Source organism: Agelaius phoeniceus, chromosome 13 (genome assembly GCF_051311805.1).
Source record: "Agelaius phoeniceus isolate bAgePho1 chromosome 13, bAgePho1.hap1, whole genome shotgun sequence".
Lineage (NCBI taxonomy): Eukaryota > Metazoa > Chordata > Aves > Passeriformes > Icteridae > Agelaius > Agelaius phoeniceus.
The window spans coordinates 2,733,293-2,749,477 of NC_135277.1; the positions used below are offsets into that span (position 1 = coordinate 2,733,293).

Consider the following 16,185-nt stretch of genomic DNA (forward strand, 5'->3'; position numbering starts at 1 on the left):
AAGGATTTTCTCTGCTGGGTTGTGCCAGTTGGCATCCTGACAGAAAAAGACAAACATGTTTCAGAAGAACCCCCCAAGCATCTTTACTCAAAGAAATTACATCTGTTTCTAATTCACAGGAAAATAACACACTTTATGTGAAAACAGTGTCCACTGTTCCACTGCCAAGCCAAGACACACATCCTGTACAGTGATCTGAATCTCCCATTCTCTGTCCTTCAGTTACATACAGAAATTCCCTTGGGCATACAGATGTTCCTGATGCTGATATTCATGCTTCACTTCATTTGGAACCACTGTCTTCACAGTTCAGGGATGCATCCCCTGAACTTTCCTGGTTTGGGCAGAGCATGAGGGCAGTGAGCAGTTCCCCATCTCTCTGTTCTGATCTCATGAAGTTGCCTGAGGACAAACCTTTGCCTCCACCATTTTTCATTGCACTGGATAAACCTCATGTATTTCAGAGCAAGGGCAGCTTGTTTTCTTTCTTTATCCACATGGAACTGTGTATTTTCCTCACATGTCTGGTTTAAAAGGAGAAGCTAATGCGATCAAAGTGGATTTCAATTGACTAAGTCAGCTGAGACTCTTCCCAAGCCAGGACCAACACATGTTCCTGCAGGAGTCTTCAGATTTTAGGAAAACAATTTATTCTGTTGATTTATATAATCTTTTAAGAATCCCGACTTGATTGTAGCTGAAAATATGACACCCATCACCCCAGGTGGAGGGAGAACACTGGTTTGGTTTGGTTTTTGCAAAAATCTAAGCCAAAGGCAATTTGGATCTTCTCTAATCTGAATAGCTGAGATGATCAAGGGTGGGGATGTGTGGGTGAGGAGATAAACATTCCTGCTATGCAGTCAGTGCCTGCATGACAAACACTCTTATGATCATGTCCATAAAATGAGACACCAAGGCAGAGATCTGAAGTTGTGTGTCTGGTGCTTCCAGGGGTGGGGATGGAGCAGCAGAATCCCTGAGTCCTTCTGGTCTGGTGTGGAGAGGGGAAGCTGTGACTGCTCCAGGATGCTGCTCAGTGGGTTTTCATCACAAGCTCTTCCAGGGCCCTCTCCCTCTGATTCCCACAAAGCAAAAGAACTTCTTTGATTTCATTTTGCTGGAAGCCCATATCATTAAACTGAGCCAACAGATGCAAGAATTCAGCTGCCTGGAGGAAGAAGGAGAGAAGAATGATGCTATCATGGATATATCGTGTAGTTGCAGAAAAAGCAGTGATGTGGGACAAGGCTGCACTCAGAAGATCTGGCTGAGTTGTATCACTGTGACAGCAGATTGAGGGCACACATATCCCTGGTAGCATTAAAACTTCTTAAATAAGCAATAATTAATAAAGCCAGCCTGTAGCTTCACTATTCCCTATAACATTTATATCAATTCCATGCAGTGTTTGGCTGCATTATGTAGAGAGCAGGGAATGGCAGTGAGCACAACTGGAATTAATTTGTCCTGCTCCCCTACTTTGCTCAGGCTGGGCCCCAGCACCACAACATCACCCAGAGCTGTGTCCTTAATAAATAAACCCTTCCCTGACACTCAGACCCAGGTGTCCTCCCACTGCCACTGCCCTAAGGAGCAGTGACATGGCAATCCTACAGGCATCAGCATCCTGGCAAACACTGCCAGCCTGGATTTCATGCAGTTCTACCTTCCCAGGCTCTCCATTACCCCCAGGGGGAGACTGATGATGGAGACAAATGCCCAGTTCTCCATGGTTCTCCTCCCTGGAGCTAGAAGGGAGAGCTGGCAGGGCTTGAGACAGAGTGAGTGCTGGTGGGCTCGGGATGGGATTCCCAAGCAAAGGCTGAGTGAGCCTCATTCCACACAACAGGGTGAGAAGAAGGGCAGAGAAGTGTGAAGGAGCAGGTGTCCTCCCCCAGGGGTCCTTATGGTGACACTGCCCTAGAGGTCTGGCCCTCCATGAGGCTGCAGGAGGGCCTGTGGAGGCAGAGGGAAGTGTGCAGGACACAGCACAAAGGGCTGGGCTGTGCCATCTCATTCTGACCTTTTTCTCCGAGTACTGGAACATTTCCATGGCTTCCTCCACCTGCCCTTCCTCATAGCCCTGCTTCAGCAGCCGATCACAGGCACCCAGGTAGCTCAGGAACTGCAGAGGAAGACAGAGAGGTTAATCCAGCCTTGCAGGCATGGGGAGCAAGGCCAGTCAGGAGCCCCCTGCCTCCTCCCAGGGACACACCAGGGGGGCACATGAGCCACCATCATCTTGCCAGTTCCCACCTAATGCTCAGCCAGGGTGGTCTGACTGTCTGTCTGTCTGTCAGAAGGATTTCCAGTGGGAGACAACATCTTGGTCCCCCTTCACCCTCCCAGGGTGGGAATGGGAACAAGGAGGAAACTAAACATGTGAACACTTGAGATGCAGAGCAATGGCCTCCAGGGTGAGGCAGGGCCTGTCTCGGTGGGATGACTTCACTCAGCTGACCCCACATCCCTTTGATGTGCTGGGGTTCAGGCACCCGTGGGTTTGCTCCAGGGTCCAAGAGCAGAGCCCACCCCAGGGGAGACCTGTGTGCTGTCATTACTGAGAGTAAACAGTTATTTTTGGCTTTCCTCGTTGTTCTTGGAGTGCTGACAGCACAATTCCCAGCAGCATCTTTTAAATACCGCGAGAATCACTCACTGTCCAAAAACATATGGGACAGGCAATAATAAATGAGCTATACAATAGCAGGGGGAATAAAAACATCCCACAGGTCTTTCCAAAGCTTCTTCATCCAAGGAGAAGCTGATTAATTTCTCCCCAGATTCAACAGCACACAGACCTCCACCTTCCCCAGCACAGCCAGAGACAAGGAGAAGGACTCAGTGAAAGGCCATAAAACATAGGAAAAAGACAAAAAAGTCTTTCAAGCATTGAGTTGATCTATTTTGGCTGAACAGTCGGGTAGGGATTTTCAGAAATGTCAGCCTTAAGGAGCCCAGTAACTCAGAAAGGAGACAGTCACTGGTCATTGGCATTCCTCACCTCATGTTATTTCCCTTGTTACCAGGCTAATGACAACCCCAGATCATTGCTGCATTTTCTTCCCCTGTTGTGGCAGAACAGCCACTCACCCACAGTATAACACGGACAGTCCTGGCAGCCTGGTCAAGCCCAGCATGAAATCAGTGCCTTTGTCAACTCAATGTTTTTTATCACTAAAAATATTATATATATGTATCCTCAAGACTAAACAAGAAGAGTTTTTTTAACAGTGACCAGCTGCTGCCTTTGTCATGTCTCAGCTCACATGTACATTGAGGGCTCCATGGACCAATGATGCATTTTGAATTGATCAATGATCATTGATCAAAATGCAATGGTGCTTTTTTGGCCATGACATCCTACATGATGAACCTCTGGCATGCTAGGACAACTAATCCTACTTGAGCCTTTCAGAGTTCTTCCACCAAAATCAGGAAAGCATTGCTTCTAAAGAAGGCTACAGAAGGCCTTGCCTTCTCTACCAGAGTGGGCTCTGCCAGTTTCTCTTGACACTGCAAGGAAGTTGAGCAATTTTTGGATACTATCTGGTACTTCCATCAATCCTCACAGTTGAAGTCATTGTCACATATCAGAATCTCAGGCATCACCAGCAAGCAATAAAGAGCACAGGTCTTTTTGACTTCAACTGGAACATATTTTCCAGGAAGATTTAAACTAATTTGGTAGTTTAGTACTTGTAAAAAATGCATGACAGGTCAGGCTTTATCTTGGCTGCATTGGGCATAAATAGGAAAGATGGGAACTGCTGGTGAAGAAGGCATGGGATAGAAGGCAGACCTTGTCTTTTGGTGCAGTAATCTCTTCTCAAGGGAGTGGGAGTCCTGGTGTTTATACAGAAGGGAGCAGGCTATACCCATTTCCACCCTTAATAAGATGCACTGTTTCTTCATTTTGAAGCCAGCAGTTGCTACAGGACACCCTTGCACGGCTCTATGAAACAACATGGGCTGGGCTCTGCCCATCTCTCTGTGCCCAGATGAAACCTCTATGGATTGAAGACATAAAGCTTCTCTTCCCACCTCAGCTCACCTGAAACTCCAGCGAGCTCTGGGGGGCCGGGGTGAGTAAGGAGGGAACCGGAAGCTGCAGGATGACTCAGCCACAGAGCAGCTCTGACCAGGCTGGCCCATGCAGCCAGGGAAGCTCCCGGGGGAATGGGAAGGAGACTGGCAGCTGGCAGCAGCTGCTTGATGCTCTGCCTGCTCATGCCCTGCCAGGATCTGCTCCTGCTCCCTGGCCTGACAGCCCCATGGAAATTCCCCTTGCTCAGCTGTAATTAAGACCTTCTCTCTTTGCAAGAACTACTTGGATAATTTAGCCCTAAAATCCTCTGCTAGGATGGGCAGGTCCAGCCCCAAGTTTGCCAAGGGAGTCAAACCCAGCAGCTTCCCTCATGTCACGGATGCTCTGAGCCCACCTGGACCTTTCTGACATTCATCTGGACAAACAGAGACATTGGGAGTGAGGATGCAGCACAGCAGGCAGGGATGTACTCACATACCAGGGGTAGGAAGAGGCTGCATGTTATGTTTCAATAAATTTCAGGTTATTATAGAGGATTCCTTGGGAAAAGAGCTCTGGGACTCTGCTGCAATGTTTGCATGGATTCTGTGCTTGCTACAACACAGGAAAGTTGTGTTTTGGAGAGAGCCCAACCAAATCTCCAAGGTATTCCTACAGTCCTATTCTGACAGGATGAGCCATGGCAATAATCACACGAATCCAACAGCTAGGAAAAATGATGTGCAAAAAGTTCCCATATATGGGGGCAAAATTTGTACCTCAAAAGGACATGATGCTTCACACAACAGATTGAACAGATAACAAAGCCAGCCATGCTTATGCGCTGAAAAGCTGAGGGCGGCTCATTGCTATTTTATTACAGCAAAAGTGAAATCTCATGGAAAATCCTGTCAGCTGTGGTCTGACACCAAAGTGGAAAGGCAAGGCCATCAAAAATCTACCCCAAAGAAGACAGCCATTCCTTTCTCCATGAAAATCAAGTTTTCCTTTAGTGAAAGTTTCTCACAGTGCTGTGCCAGCTCCACCAACCTGACTTAAGCTTTGCCTTCCTGTCTTCTGGAGGGTGAGGATGGCTTTCTGGGTGGGGTAGCCCAGGGCTATGACGGGCTCGATGAGGTCTCTCTCCTCTTGGCTCAGTGCAGAGAGCAGGTCAGCTGAGGAATCTGGCTGGGATCTGTGGCAGCTGAGAGGTCGTCCAGGCATGGAGGCAGGGGGGAGGCAAGTGTAGGGGCTGAGGGACTGCAAGGAAAAAAACAGATGGTGTTATTGCTCCAGGTCATGGAATGAGGTGAAACAACCCAGGCTAAGGCAATGCTTCTGAATGCTGGTGGTTACCTTGCTCTCTCCAGAAGAGGAAAATTCCCATACAAGGAACATCAAATGAGCATCAAATGAGAATGGACTTAATTAAATCCAGGGTCAGCTACAGATACAGAAGAGTGCTCAGTGTGGGTGTTGTACAAATACACACGGGCATTTAATCTCTCCTTAATTACTCCATGTCAAATGCAGCTGCATATAAATAACCTGGTCATTCAAGTGTCTGATGGTTTTATTGCAGGTTTTCAGTAATTCATCTCCTACACCTCTCAAGCAGCTGGATTATATTCAATTTCTTAAAAGCAGGGTGCAATTCAGATCTAAGTTGACAGAGTACTACTTACTCCATCCTTTCACATCACTGTCTCTACCACTAAATGATCTGTATTTCTAGTAGGAAGTCCAAAGTTTCCTAGAAAAGACATAATGACTGTAAGGGGACATTTCCCTATAAACCCTGCTTATATCTGTTAGAATGGGATCATGTAGCAAAAAGAGGACAACCCCTCCATATTTCACTCTTTTCTTAGTGTTTCAATTGAAAATCAGATTAGACCTCACTTCAGAAAAACACAGATGTTTTGGACAGAGCAAGTAAATGTGCACCCAGAAAGCTTCTTTCAACCTCAGTGACAAAATCAAATCCTTTCTTCACTTCTTGTGAAAACTTCAGCAATTCCTCAGGGGTCCAGTGTTTCCAAAGCCCCATTCTGCTTCCTTTTTGCTGGCCAGCCCGCACCAAATGTGACCAATCCATACCCTCCACCTCCCTCCTCTCCCAGTGATGAACCAGAGGAAGCTTCTCACCGGTACTGTGGGCTTGTGCTGCTTGATGGGAGGGATTGGTGTGGCTGTGTCTGGAGGAGTTGGCACAACAGTCCCCTGCTGGGACACATCTGGATCTGGCCCGTACTTGACGCTGCCGTTGGTGCCAGGGCACTGGGGCAGCAGCCGTGGCACCAGGATCCCCCTGTTCCCTGTGGCAGCTCTGTTCAAAGGATGCACCAAAGCAGCCAGCTTCCTCCTGGCGGCTTCCAGCTCGTTCTTCATGTTGTTAAATATCACCATGGATCTTCTCTGCTTGCTGGGGTCTGGGCTGGCTGGGCTGTGGACATTGTTCTCTGGCGAGGGCTCCAACAAGCCGGGCGATGTCTTTGGTCGGGTCTGGTAGAAGCCGGGGCGTGAGGACACACTTCTCGCAGAGCTTCTCCTCCTGGAGAGGTGTGATTCGTCCTTGTCATTCTCTTCCCAAGAGGTGGAGGAGTACTCATCATCCGAGTACTCCCCCTCCTCTGAGTGCCAGGTGTCACTCTCGGTGTCGGACAGGGCCGCCCTGCCCCTGGCGTGCCCGTAGGAGCTGTCGGCAGCGCTCAGGCTGATGGAGCGCCGCACCGCCCCGTCCCGACCCCGCCCTCCGTAGCTGTCGGCAGGGTCCACCAGCAGCAGCCAGCACGGGGGAGCTGTGGGGACGACTTCGGAGGTGACTCGATGGCGGGAGGTCTGCTGCTGAGAGGCCACCTCCACCCAGTACAGCACCTTCCTTTCCAGTGAGAAGTCGTGCTGCAGAAGAGTGAGAGGCAGCTGGTGAGGACATGTGAAACCAGACCAGGTGGCACGGAGCAAACCATGCACTCCACGAGGCATCTTAAGGGCTGCAGTCTTCCCATATCAGCTCCTATTTCCCTGAGCATTAGAGCTGGCTGTAGGATTGGGCACGGCCAGCCACATCTCTGCAGGGAATCCCTAAATTTATATTTGAAAAAAGTCTTATCTATGAAGTCATTACTATTGTGTGTTGCGTTTACAGTTCTTTGGAAAAGTATTTTATGCTTGGAGGTGTTTGTGTCACTTTGACTGTGGAAGGCAGGAGTGTGCAGACATCCCAATTTTAGGCAGCTGCAGAGAGGCACCGCATCCAGCCACAGGCTGCCCCCAGAATGGTGGCAGAGTTTGTTTGTGACCCTCATTAGCAGCGCTTGGCACAGCCACTTCAGGGGCTCAGAAGCCACCAAGAGGGGAGATGCCACCTCTGGCAGAAGCAGAACCAGCCATGGGATTATCTAGTGGCGCCAGGGTCTCAGCTGCTCCCCAAACAGAGTTGTCATTTCCACATAGTTCAGCTTAAAATATAAGTGTGTTTGTGACTGAAATCTGAGGGTTTTCCTGGAACAAACAAGCCTTGCCCGTCCCAGAGCTCTCCAAACAAGGTCTCCTCCTGACAGGCAGGCAAGTACATTCACAGCCCAGGAATGCTGTTTTTACTGTTCTTGCCACTTGGGTCAGCTGTGGACCCAAATCAGCCTCCCCAAGGAAAACACCCTCACGTCCCTCCATAAGGATCAGCCTGGACCAGCAGCACAATGGTTTGGCCTCAGAGGGGAGCATCAAATCATCACTAAATAGGGAGAAACACGGGGTGTGTGTATATATATATAAACACTATTTATATGCTTCCAGCACAGGTAGTATTGCCTGCTTATAGCTAGTAGATTTATTGGTATAGATTTAATAAATATTATTAATAAACAAAACAGTGATAACTCCAAAGTAGAAAACAACCCCAGAGCAGAGCCTGAAGTTTGTCCTCCTATCCCAGAAAAACCTAACCTTCCTTTTTAGAAAGGATTTTTAGAAAGCACCCCCAAACCAACCTCCAACCATCATCACTGCCACACACCACAAATCATCCTCACCTCCTCCCAATATTGCTGCAAACCAGCCAGTGAAGAGGAGATCAGTTAGGAGGTTTCCCTTCCCTTCTTTCATGAGAACACTGCTGATTTCTTTCAGCATCCCCAGCAGGTTCTGGGTGTGGACTCACCATGGTGCTCATGAGGATGTCGGTGCAGTCAGGGAGCTCAATGTCCGGGGCAGTGACTAAAGGGATTTCTCCCTCTGAGTCCCCACTGAGGCTCATGGCTGTCCGGAAGGGAACTTCATCCAGGTAGCTCATTGCTGCTGCCTGATTTCTTGCTGCTGGAGGAAGGGAAACAGAAACTGTAAGAACATCTCTTAAGCTGGCTGGAAGGAGAGAAAGATGAGCTGTTTCAAGTGCCAGCTGGGTAAAAACAGATTGGCAAAATCTTATTTACTGACACCAGGAAGCTTTGTCTGAACTAACCTTTGCTATTCTCAGCTTGAGTCAGAAGGACTTGACCAAGCTTATGGCTTCCTTTGGCAGAGATCCTGAGCATTTTTCTCCTCCATCTCTCCCATCCCTCTCCCTCTGTTGCCATTGCATGCTCCTTTTCCCTGAGCATCTTTTCCACTTACAGAGGGAGAAAGCACAGCCAAGGAGGACACCTTGCAGGTCTCCCCTGTCTGCACAACCTGTGGTGACAGAGCTCATGCACATGGCCTCGTGCTGCTGAGCCATCACACAGAGCATCCCGAGGGAGCTGGGGTGAGGGCATTCCTTCAGGCACTGCAGCAGCTTACTGGGAGCCAGGCAAGGACACTGCAGCAGGCAAGCTTGGGAATCAGGAGGATGTCAAACAAGCAATTTTTAAGATTAGCTTTTAGGAACCATGCATTCATTTTAAGTGTGGTGATGGTTTTAGATCAGGAATTGCAGGGGAGAGAAAAATTGCTGGTGGATTGGGAATGCTGTCAGGAAAATATTACTTCAAGTATCTCCATCAGGTCTCTACAAATGTCTCAACTTACTAAAAAGCCATTACTTGCTACATGAAGCCTCGAGCTTTCAGCTTCCCAGTGATGACAGTGTGTAAACTCACTTCTTTTATAGATTATAAACTGTTAGGGGCTGGTAGCCAGTCTTCCACTGAGTTCTGGTACTGGCAGCATGTGCCTGCTCATCCCAAAGTCCTCAGCACTCATCCTCAGGTCACACAGTAAATATGTATGTGGCATCTCTAAGTGCTTTTCCCAACTATTTTTTTGCTTTAAAAACAAACAGTTTCTATGACAACAAGGATAAACATTCCACTAAAAGGAAATACGCAGAAGAATATACACAAGGATGACAAAACTGCCTGTTTAAAGCAAAAATAAGAGTCTGTTATGGGAGATGGGGTTCAGGGAAGTTTTCTGTATTGGCAAAGGACTCACAAAGAGCTTCCAGGCCAGAGAAAGTGACACACACAATCAACATGCACAATCACCCAGCCAGTGATATCAGAATGACAACAGGCTGTCACTTTGCCTGCTCACGCCAGGAGCCTTTAATGCCCCTGCACAAGCAGAGCCCCTAAGGAGCTTTGTGCTCCTGCACATGTCCTGCCACTAACATGCAACACAGGCAACGTGTTGGGATCCCACGTGGAGCCAGGCCACCTGCTCAGCTTAAGAGGGCTCAGCCTAAGGGACAATCCACGTCAGCACTGACAAAGGTGATGCCTGAAAACATCTGCAAGCAAAGCCACCTTCCCTCAGCTTTCTGCTACTCCCTGAACAGCTCCTGCATGCAGGGAGGACTGACATTCCCTGCAGCTTGGGCTGTAAACTGGCTCTCCCCAAAATCCCAGGGTGCTGAGGTGTCCCAGGATCTGTCACCCAGAATGGCTCCACTCAGGTTCAAATTTTCAGGGATGGTGATGGGTAGGTAGTGTGTGTGTCTGAAGCCAGAATGAAGAAAATATGAGAACATTATGGTATTGCACCTCTCTGTATTTCACTGCATGAATACTGTGCTTTAAGAGAGGCTCACACAAGTGTTAATTCCCAAAACCACAGTTTAGAAAACAAGAACTTTGGGGCAGGAGCAATCACAACAAAAATGATACTAGAAAAGGATAAAATAGGGTCAAGTCATAAACACCAACTCCCACCAGAAGGGAACTCTACAAGGGCTCTGACCTCATGTTCTCCAGAGGAGCCCTGCATATTTTCATGTCAAAGACACTGGCCAGTGCATGAACCAGCTCATATCAGGAAAAGGATGTGCCTAAACAGCAGGAGAAACCCAAACTGCACCAGGACCAGGGGAGGAATAGGATACAAATGAATCTTGGAAACTCACAGCCAACATCTCCTTCTGAGCTACACTTAAGTTTTAAAAATTTAAAAACAGTGGGAAATATTATACTCAGAAAAATGGGAATTAAGTCTGAACATGCACTTTTTAAATTAATACCATGTGTCCATGCATTTGATGAGTTGAGATTTTAAACATTCCTCCCCATCTGTGGCTTCAACAACTTCCTCACTAAAGCTATGAAACATTTCAATGCAGATGTCATTAGACAGGAGCAAATACACAGAACATACCCAAAGGGGGATCCTCCCCTGGCATTTTCAAGCCCTGTTTATTAGCAATATGAAGCTGTCCTTACCATCAGATGAACTCATGGAGCTCTCTCCTCGCAGGGCAGGGAGAACAGGGCTGCTGCTTTGCTGCCTCCTTATCTACTGCTCAGCTCCTTAAATTCCTGCAGTGTCAGACAAGCAGCTGACTTGGACAGCTTTAAGATAATCGTAGCTTAAGCAGCTGGCCTGTTCCATCAGACATGCTGATGGGATAAGGAGCCTAATTGTTTAAGCAGAGCATCCTCTGGTCACTAAGCTGCCCGAACTGAAAGTGTGGGGTTTGTATTGCTTTTATGCAGTTGTTTTTATTTTTATATTTGATCTTGTGCGTTTTCATCAGGGAAGGCTCCCCAGGATCTGACTCAGCCTTGGGTCTGGAGTAATGAGATGCTGGAAGTGACATCAGGGATGGGAGGATGTAGGGAAGAGCAAATCAGAACACCCAACTGCAGAGAACTTCATGGCAATCTGTATTTTGGGGTGCTACAGGTGGGCAAGAACTGCAAACTTCTGCACTCATGTTCTGTCAGGAACTACCAGTTCGTGTCTCTTGCTGACGGAAACCAGTGCAAAGGTTCAGCCAGGACACTACTGACATTACACCAAAGGCCCAGGCACTGAATTTAGGCAATGACACATGTGAATTACGCACTGCTGTGACGCCAAGAGGCAAAGCACTGGAGAGATTAACTCAATTCCCACACACTGGGCCTAGCAGGAATAAGGACTGCAGCTCTGGAAAGCTGCCACAGCAATCTGTGCAGAACAGCAAAGCTCCAAATCCATATGGCCCGTCACAAGTTCAAGCAAACTGTCCAGAACATGGAAAGCTTTGACATCAGGTGTCACCTCTGTCACCTTGCAGGAAGGAGAAGTTCCTTCACACAAACCTTTTCCCGACAATTCTCTCCTTGTTGGAGTTGTATTTGATGCAAAGTACTCAAACAAATATCTTCCCTTGCGTGAAAATATTTTAAACAAAAATCCATTTTTCTCTATTTGTTCTGTACAAACAAAAAACAACTTAAAAAATAAAGCTGTGGGTTTTGATCAAATATTATAGACATATACAAAAATATCTATATAGTCAAAACACAGTACGTTAGACTGCAGATTTTATTGGGTGTTTTCCAGCAGGCTTATTCATCAAATTTGTATTTATTCACATGGCTGGCTGACCTATTTCACCACAAATGGGAATTTTTTCCATGTTTTGGTATCAGCTTTAGTCCACAAAAGTACAATGTCAACAGCTGCTTTAATCAACCTTGAAAAACCCTGTCTTGTTTGTACTTCAGAATTTGTTTAAACTTGTAATAGGTTTGTCTCTACACCCAAAAATACAGGAACTATTTTGACAGTGATGCTTGACATGCTTCATTTAAGAAGAAAAACATGTTTACTAATGATCTCTTCTTTTTTTAAAAATTTCTTCTTTTCTGAAGCTTTCATTATCCTTTATAAAGATAAAAGCCACTAAAAATATGATGTTAATACTGGCACAAATACCACCATCAGCAATGTTCCTTTATTAAGATTGAGATTTAACGAGAACTCGCAGCTGGATTGTAATTCCACACCACGAGAGGCCTGGCAGCTCTGGGCTTGCTCAGCTATCTCCCTGCACAGTCAATCAGCAAAAACAATTTTTAAACTTTTTTTCAAGACGTTCCAGTAAAGACTTTGCAGTACCTGGCTGCCGAAAGAGAGGACAAGACTTCCTCTTTGGGCCCTCTCATATTTACACGTAGTTGTAGTGAAGCAATCCTCCAACAGTGAAATAATTTATTGCTAAATTATCTGACAGCAGTGGCCCAGGTGTCACTGGTGGGGAGACTCGGGAGAACCCATCCTGGAGGGATGCAGCTTCCTTCGGGGTGGTCAGCTGGCACCAAGTACTGATCCCATTCATGCCTTTAACAGAGAGAGCATTGTTTGAGGAGAGCTGGGATTAATTTGGTGGTAAGATTTATTATACAACCACAAAGATGTCACTGATCAATCCAAACCCCACAATACTTGTACTCCTTAACTTGTTTTTCAAAAGACAAATGTGAAAATCTGATGTTCTGGTGTTAAATGGAATGGTTATGCATGAAGTGCACTCTGCCTCACACAGGCATCTGTTGGATATGACTCAAGCAAAAAACTTGAAAAAAATAGAACAATCCATTGCATAACCATATTTGGAAGCTGACAAACCAAAAGGGGCACTGAATTTACAATTGCAAAAAACAGTGTTTGCCATCTCTGATGATAAAATACTTTCTTTGGTTTTACCTGATCTGGATTAGAGCTGCCACAGAATGTTCAGCTTGTAAGTAGTAGTCTCTGAAAGGCTGCAGCAGATGGGCGAGTGGGAATTCAGCTGTGAAAACACAGACACAGAAATTGTTCAATAATCCAGAAAAGCCTTCCATTCTAGTGAGTTTCAGAAGCCCAGAATTTGCAAAATCATTTGCTACTGCCCAGCTGTAATCTGCCATCAGGTCCCCAGGTAATATATGAAACTGAACTGTTTACATGTTACACATTTCCTGGTCTGTACCACAGCTGTCAGAGGAAAGCCAAGACTAGCAAAACTTCCTGACTCCACCATCTAAAAAAGGGAACATATGGACACTGAATCTTTACAGATTACCTGAGTCACACTTATCAAAGCACCAGACTAAATCATCTATGCTTCTGGAAGTCTTCAATCTATTCTGTTTATTCTCACTTCAGTTTAATCTACAACTCTTCTTGCAAAACAACATGAAACCAGCTTGAGATGTGCTGCAGTCCATGCTGAAGAGCTCAACAGTTCCTCTTACACCACAGGTGTTAACAGCACTATGTTTATCCCCCACTCAGACCATAAATTATTACAGTGGATGACTCCTTTCTCAACTAGATCTGTGCCTGCATTTCAAATCCAGTGTCTGTGAGACGGGGATGTGATGTGGAAAAACAATGTTAAGAACAGGAGGCAGAATTTACCTGGATCCCCAAACAGCTTAGAATCCATTTCCAGTTTCTGCTGTAGTAGTTTTTCCCTTTCCTTCTTCTGTTTCTTTTCCATTTCCCTTTTCCTTTCCTCCTCCTGTTCTCCCTCCAGCATAACCCTTAATGCTCTTTCCTCAGCTTCATACAGTTCTGTGCGAGTTTTGAGCAACGTTTTGAGACTCTCCACCTGATTTTCAAATGCTTCATCTGCTGAAGGAGGTGGACAAACACCTGAACACAAAGAGAAGAGATTTTAAGTTTTCAGATTCAGATGGGGGTTTGATACCAGACTTGAAAGCAGAGCTGGGAAAATCTCAGAGGAATATGAATTTAACCTTGTCAACAGACGGAATTCTTACTGGAATAATCATTCTTCCAGAAAGAACTTGGAAACGTACAAACACCACAAATGAATTCAGTACTTTGTACCTATTCTTGTCATTAAAATCACAATGAAGACACAGCTTTTTGAAACTGTGCCTTGCTAGTCAGCACAGGGCACCCTCATCTTATTTCCTGTGTGTGCAATTAGAAAAGTTTAGACCAATCTCCTAACGAACCTTTCCTGGCAGCAGCTTCTTTCCTCAGCTTCCGAAGCTTTTCCAACCCGCGCAGGACGTCTGTCATCCTCTTTGTATCTGCTTGTTTCTTCCGGACTTCGGACAGGACACTGTCAGCAGCAGCCTTCAGCTCTTGCTCCTAGGAAAGGAAGGAAAAAAACAGATGAGATCTGTGAAATATCCCTCAAAGACACAAATCAAATGGTATTTTCAGAGATTAGCAAAGCACTGGAGAGCAGAGTGACTTTGCAGTAACAGCAACAAGTCATGCCAACTATCCAGTCTTGCCTTTTTATGAAAAAAAAGGCTAAAATACCACAGACTTCAGAAAAAAAATGCTGTGGAACTCATAAATTTGGGCCAAATCACAGAATCATGGAGTTGTTAAGGTTGGAAAAGATCATCAAGTCCATCTGTCAACTCAGCAACACCACCATGTTCACCACAAAACCATGTCCTCAAGCGCCACATGCACACACTTTTGAACACTTCCTAGATGATTTATGAATTATGAAAGCCTGAGAACCTTCACCCACAGAAATTTAGGGTAAATATTTGACAATAAACAGAAACCATCCTGATTCCACAGTTCTGCAATTAAGACCATTAACCTGCCACAGTCTGACCACAAACCCTTCCTCAGCAGCTGCTCTGGACCATCCCAGCAGCAGACCAGAAGAAAGGGAGTTCTTTAGCCAAAAACAAACAGAAAGGTGCCTACAGCACTTCCCAACCACTCTAATTTGAGGTGGTATTTTTTGCTTTGGAGATGTTTTACTTCCCCAGAAGATCAAAAAGCTTGTAAACTACAAGCTTTAGAAGGATGAAAACAGGAGGGAAGGCTGATGGATACTGAAACAGCACTGACCATCACAGGGTAGCTGTGTGGACAGGCTGACACTTGAGACCAGAGAGGAAAAGCTCCAGGAGTTCAGAAACAACTTAAGGCCTAAAACATGAGGATGGCAAAACCAAGATCCCCAACAAGACTTCTAAGCAAGAAGCAGGGCTGCAGGCCTTGGAAACAGCACATCTCTCCGTATGCTGAAGTCATGCAGCACCTCAGTGGCACCCACTGAAGCAAGGGGGTCAAAGCCAGGTGTGGGAAAGGCACAGCCCACCGTGACCCCACTACCGGCAGGTCACCCCTGCCCCACCGCGCTGCCCTGGAGCCCCGGGGAGAGGGCTGGGGACATAGACACTGGGGACCATACCCGATTCTTTTCCTCCACCTCCTGGATGCACTTAGCCCGCCACTGGTCGATCTTGGCCTCCCGCTCGGCGGCCCGGGCCGCCTCCTCCTCCTTGGCCGCCCTGGCTTCGAGCTTCCTCCGCTGCAGGCGCAGCCTCCTCTTCCTCGCTCTCTCGGCCTTCCTGCGCAGGGCCTCGCCGTAGCCGGGCTCCCGCAGGGGCCGCACGACCTCCCGCAGCTCCCGCAGCGCCGCCTCCGCCTCCTCCCGCGCCCGGGCCCAGCCCGGCTCATCGCCCTGGTCCTCGCTGCGCCTCAGGGCCCCGCAGAGCGCGGTCACCCGGGCCACCCGCGCCAGCGCCGCCACCGCCACGGCCCGGGCGCTGCTGGGGCTGGCGGCGGCAGGCGGCGGCGGCGGCGGGGGAGCGGCGCGGCGGCGACCCAGGAACTGCGAGAGCCACAGCTCATCCTGCTGCCGCTGCACCGCCTCCTCCTCGGCCGCTGCCCGCGGCGGGGCCGCCGCTAAGTAAGGGACGCCCGGCGGGAAGCGCGGTGCCCCCTCACCCGCAGTCGGCGGCGGCGGCAAGAAGAAAGGCGGGGGTGCCACCGGCCCTACCGCGAAGGGCGCGGGGCGGACGGAGGGGCCAGGGAAAGGCGGCGGGAAGGCGCGGAAGGGCGGCGGGAGGCGCGGGGGGAACGGCGGCGGCTGAGCCATGATCCCGCCGCAGCCCTCAGCGCGCCGCCATGACAGCGCCTCAGCGCCCCCTCAGCACCGCGCAACGCGCCCCAACCTCAGCACCGCGCCTCAGCGC

General features: G+C 47.9%; 1 protein-coding gene across 5 annotated transcripts; it reads right to left on the minus strand.

The window, feature by feature from the left end:
- Positions 1–58: 58 nt before the first annotated feature.
- Positions 59–16,145, minus strand: UBAP1L (ubiquitin associated protein 1 like). Of its 5 annotated transcripts, XM_077185618.1 has the most exons (7): positions 12,332–12,455; positions 10,666–10,761; positions 8,193–8,347; positions 6,179–6,931; positions 5,081–5,290; positions 2,027–2,128; positions 59–1,171 (listed from the first exon to the last, which is right to left on the minus strand). In XM_077185618.1, the coding sequence occupies exons 2-7, from the start codon at positions 10,679–10,681 to the stop codon at positions 1,037–1,039; spliced, it is 1,371 nt and encodes a 456-aa protein (XP_077041733.1). In that variant the 5' UTR covers positions 10,682–10,761; positions 12,332–12,455; the 3' UTR covers positions 59–1,036. The 5 variants fall into 5 exon arrangements, 3 of the variants coding, with proteins under 3 accessions (XP_077041733.1, XP_054497976.1, XP_054497974.1); XM_054642001.2 differs by lacking the exon at positions 10,666–10,761 and having other exon boundaries at positions 8,193–8,344; positions 12,332–12,469; XM_054641999.2 differs by lacking the exon at positions 10,666–10,761 and having other exon boundaries at positions 12,332–12,468.
- Between the last annotated feature and the right edge of the window lie 40 nt (positions 16,146–16,185).

What these genes read in the sequence shown, in the direction of transcription:
- UBAP1L (XM_077185618.1), bottom strand. An exon ending in AGCACAAGCCCACAGTACCG is followed by an intron (nt 5,291 to 6,178) that starts GTGAGAAGCTTC and finishes TTTTCCTTGCAG; the next exon opens with TCCCTCAGCCCCTACACTTG. An exon ending in TCCAGTACTCGGAGAAAAAG is followed by an intron (nt 1,172 to 2,026) that starts GTCAGAATGAGA and finishes TTCTTCCTCCAG; the next exon opens with GCAGCTGAATTCTTGCATCT.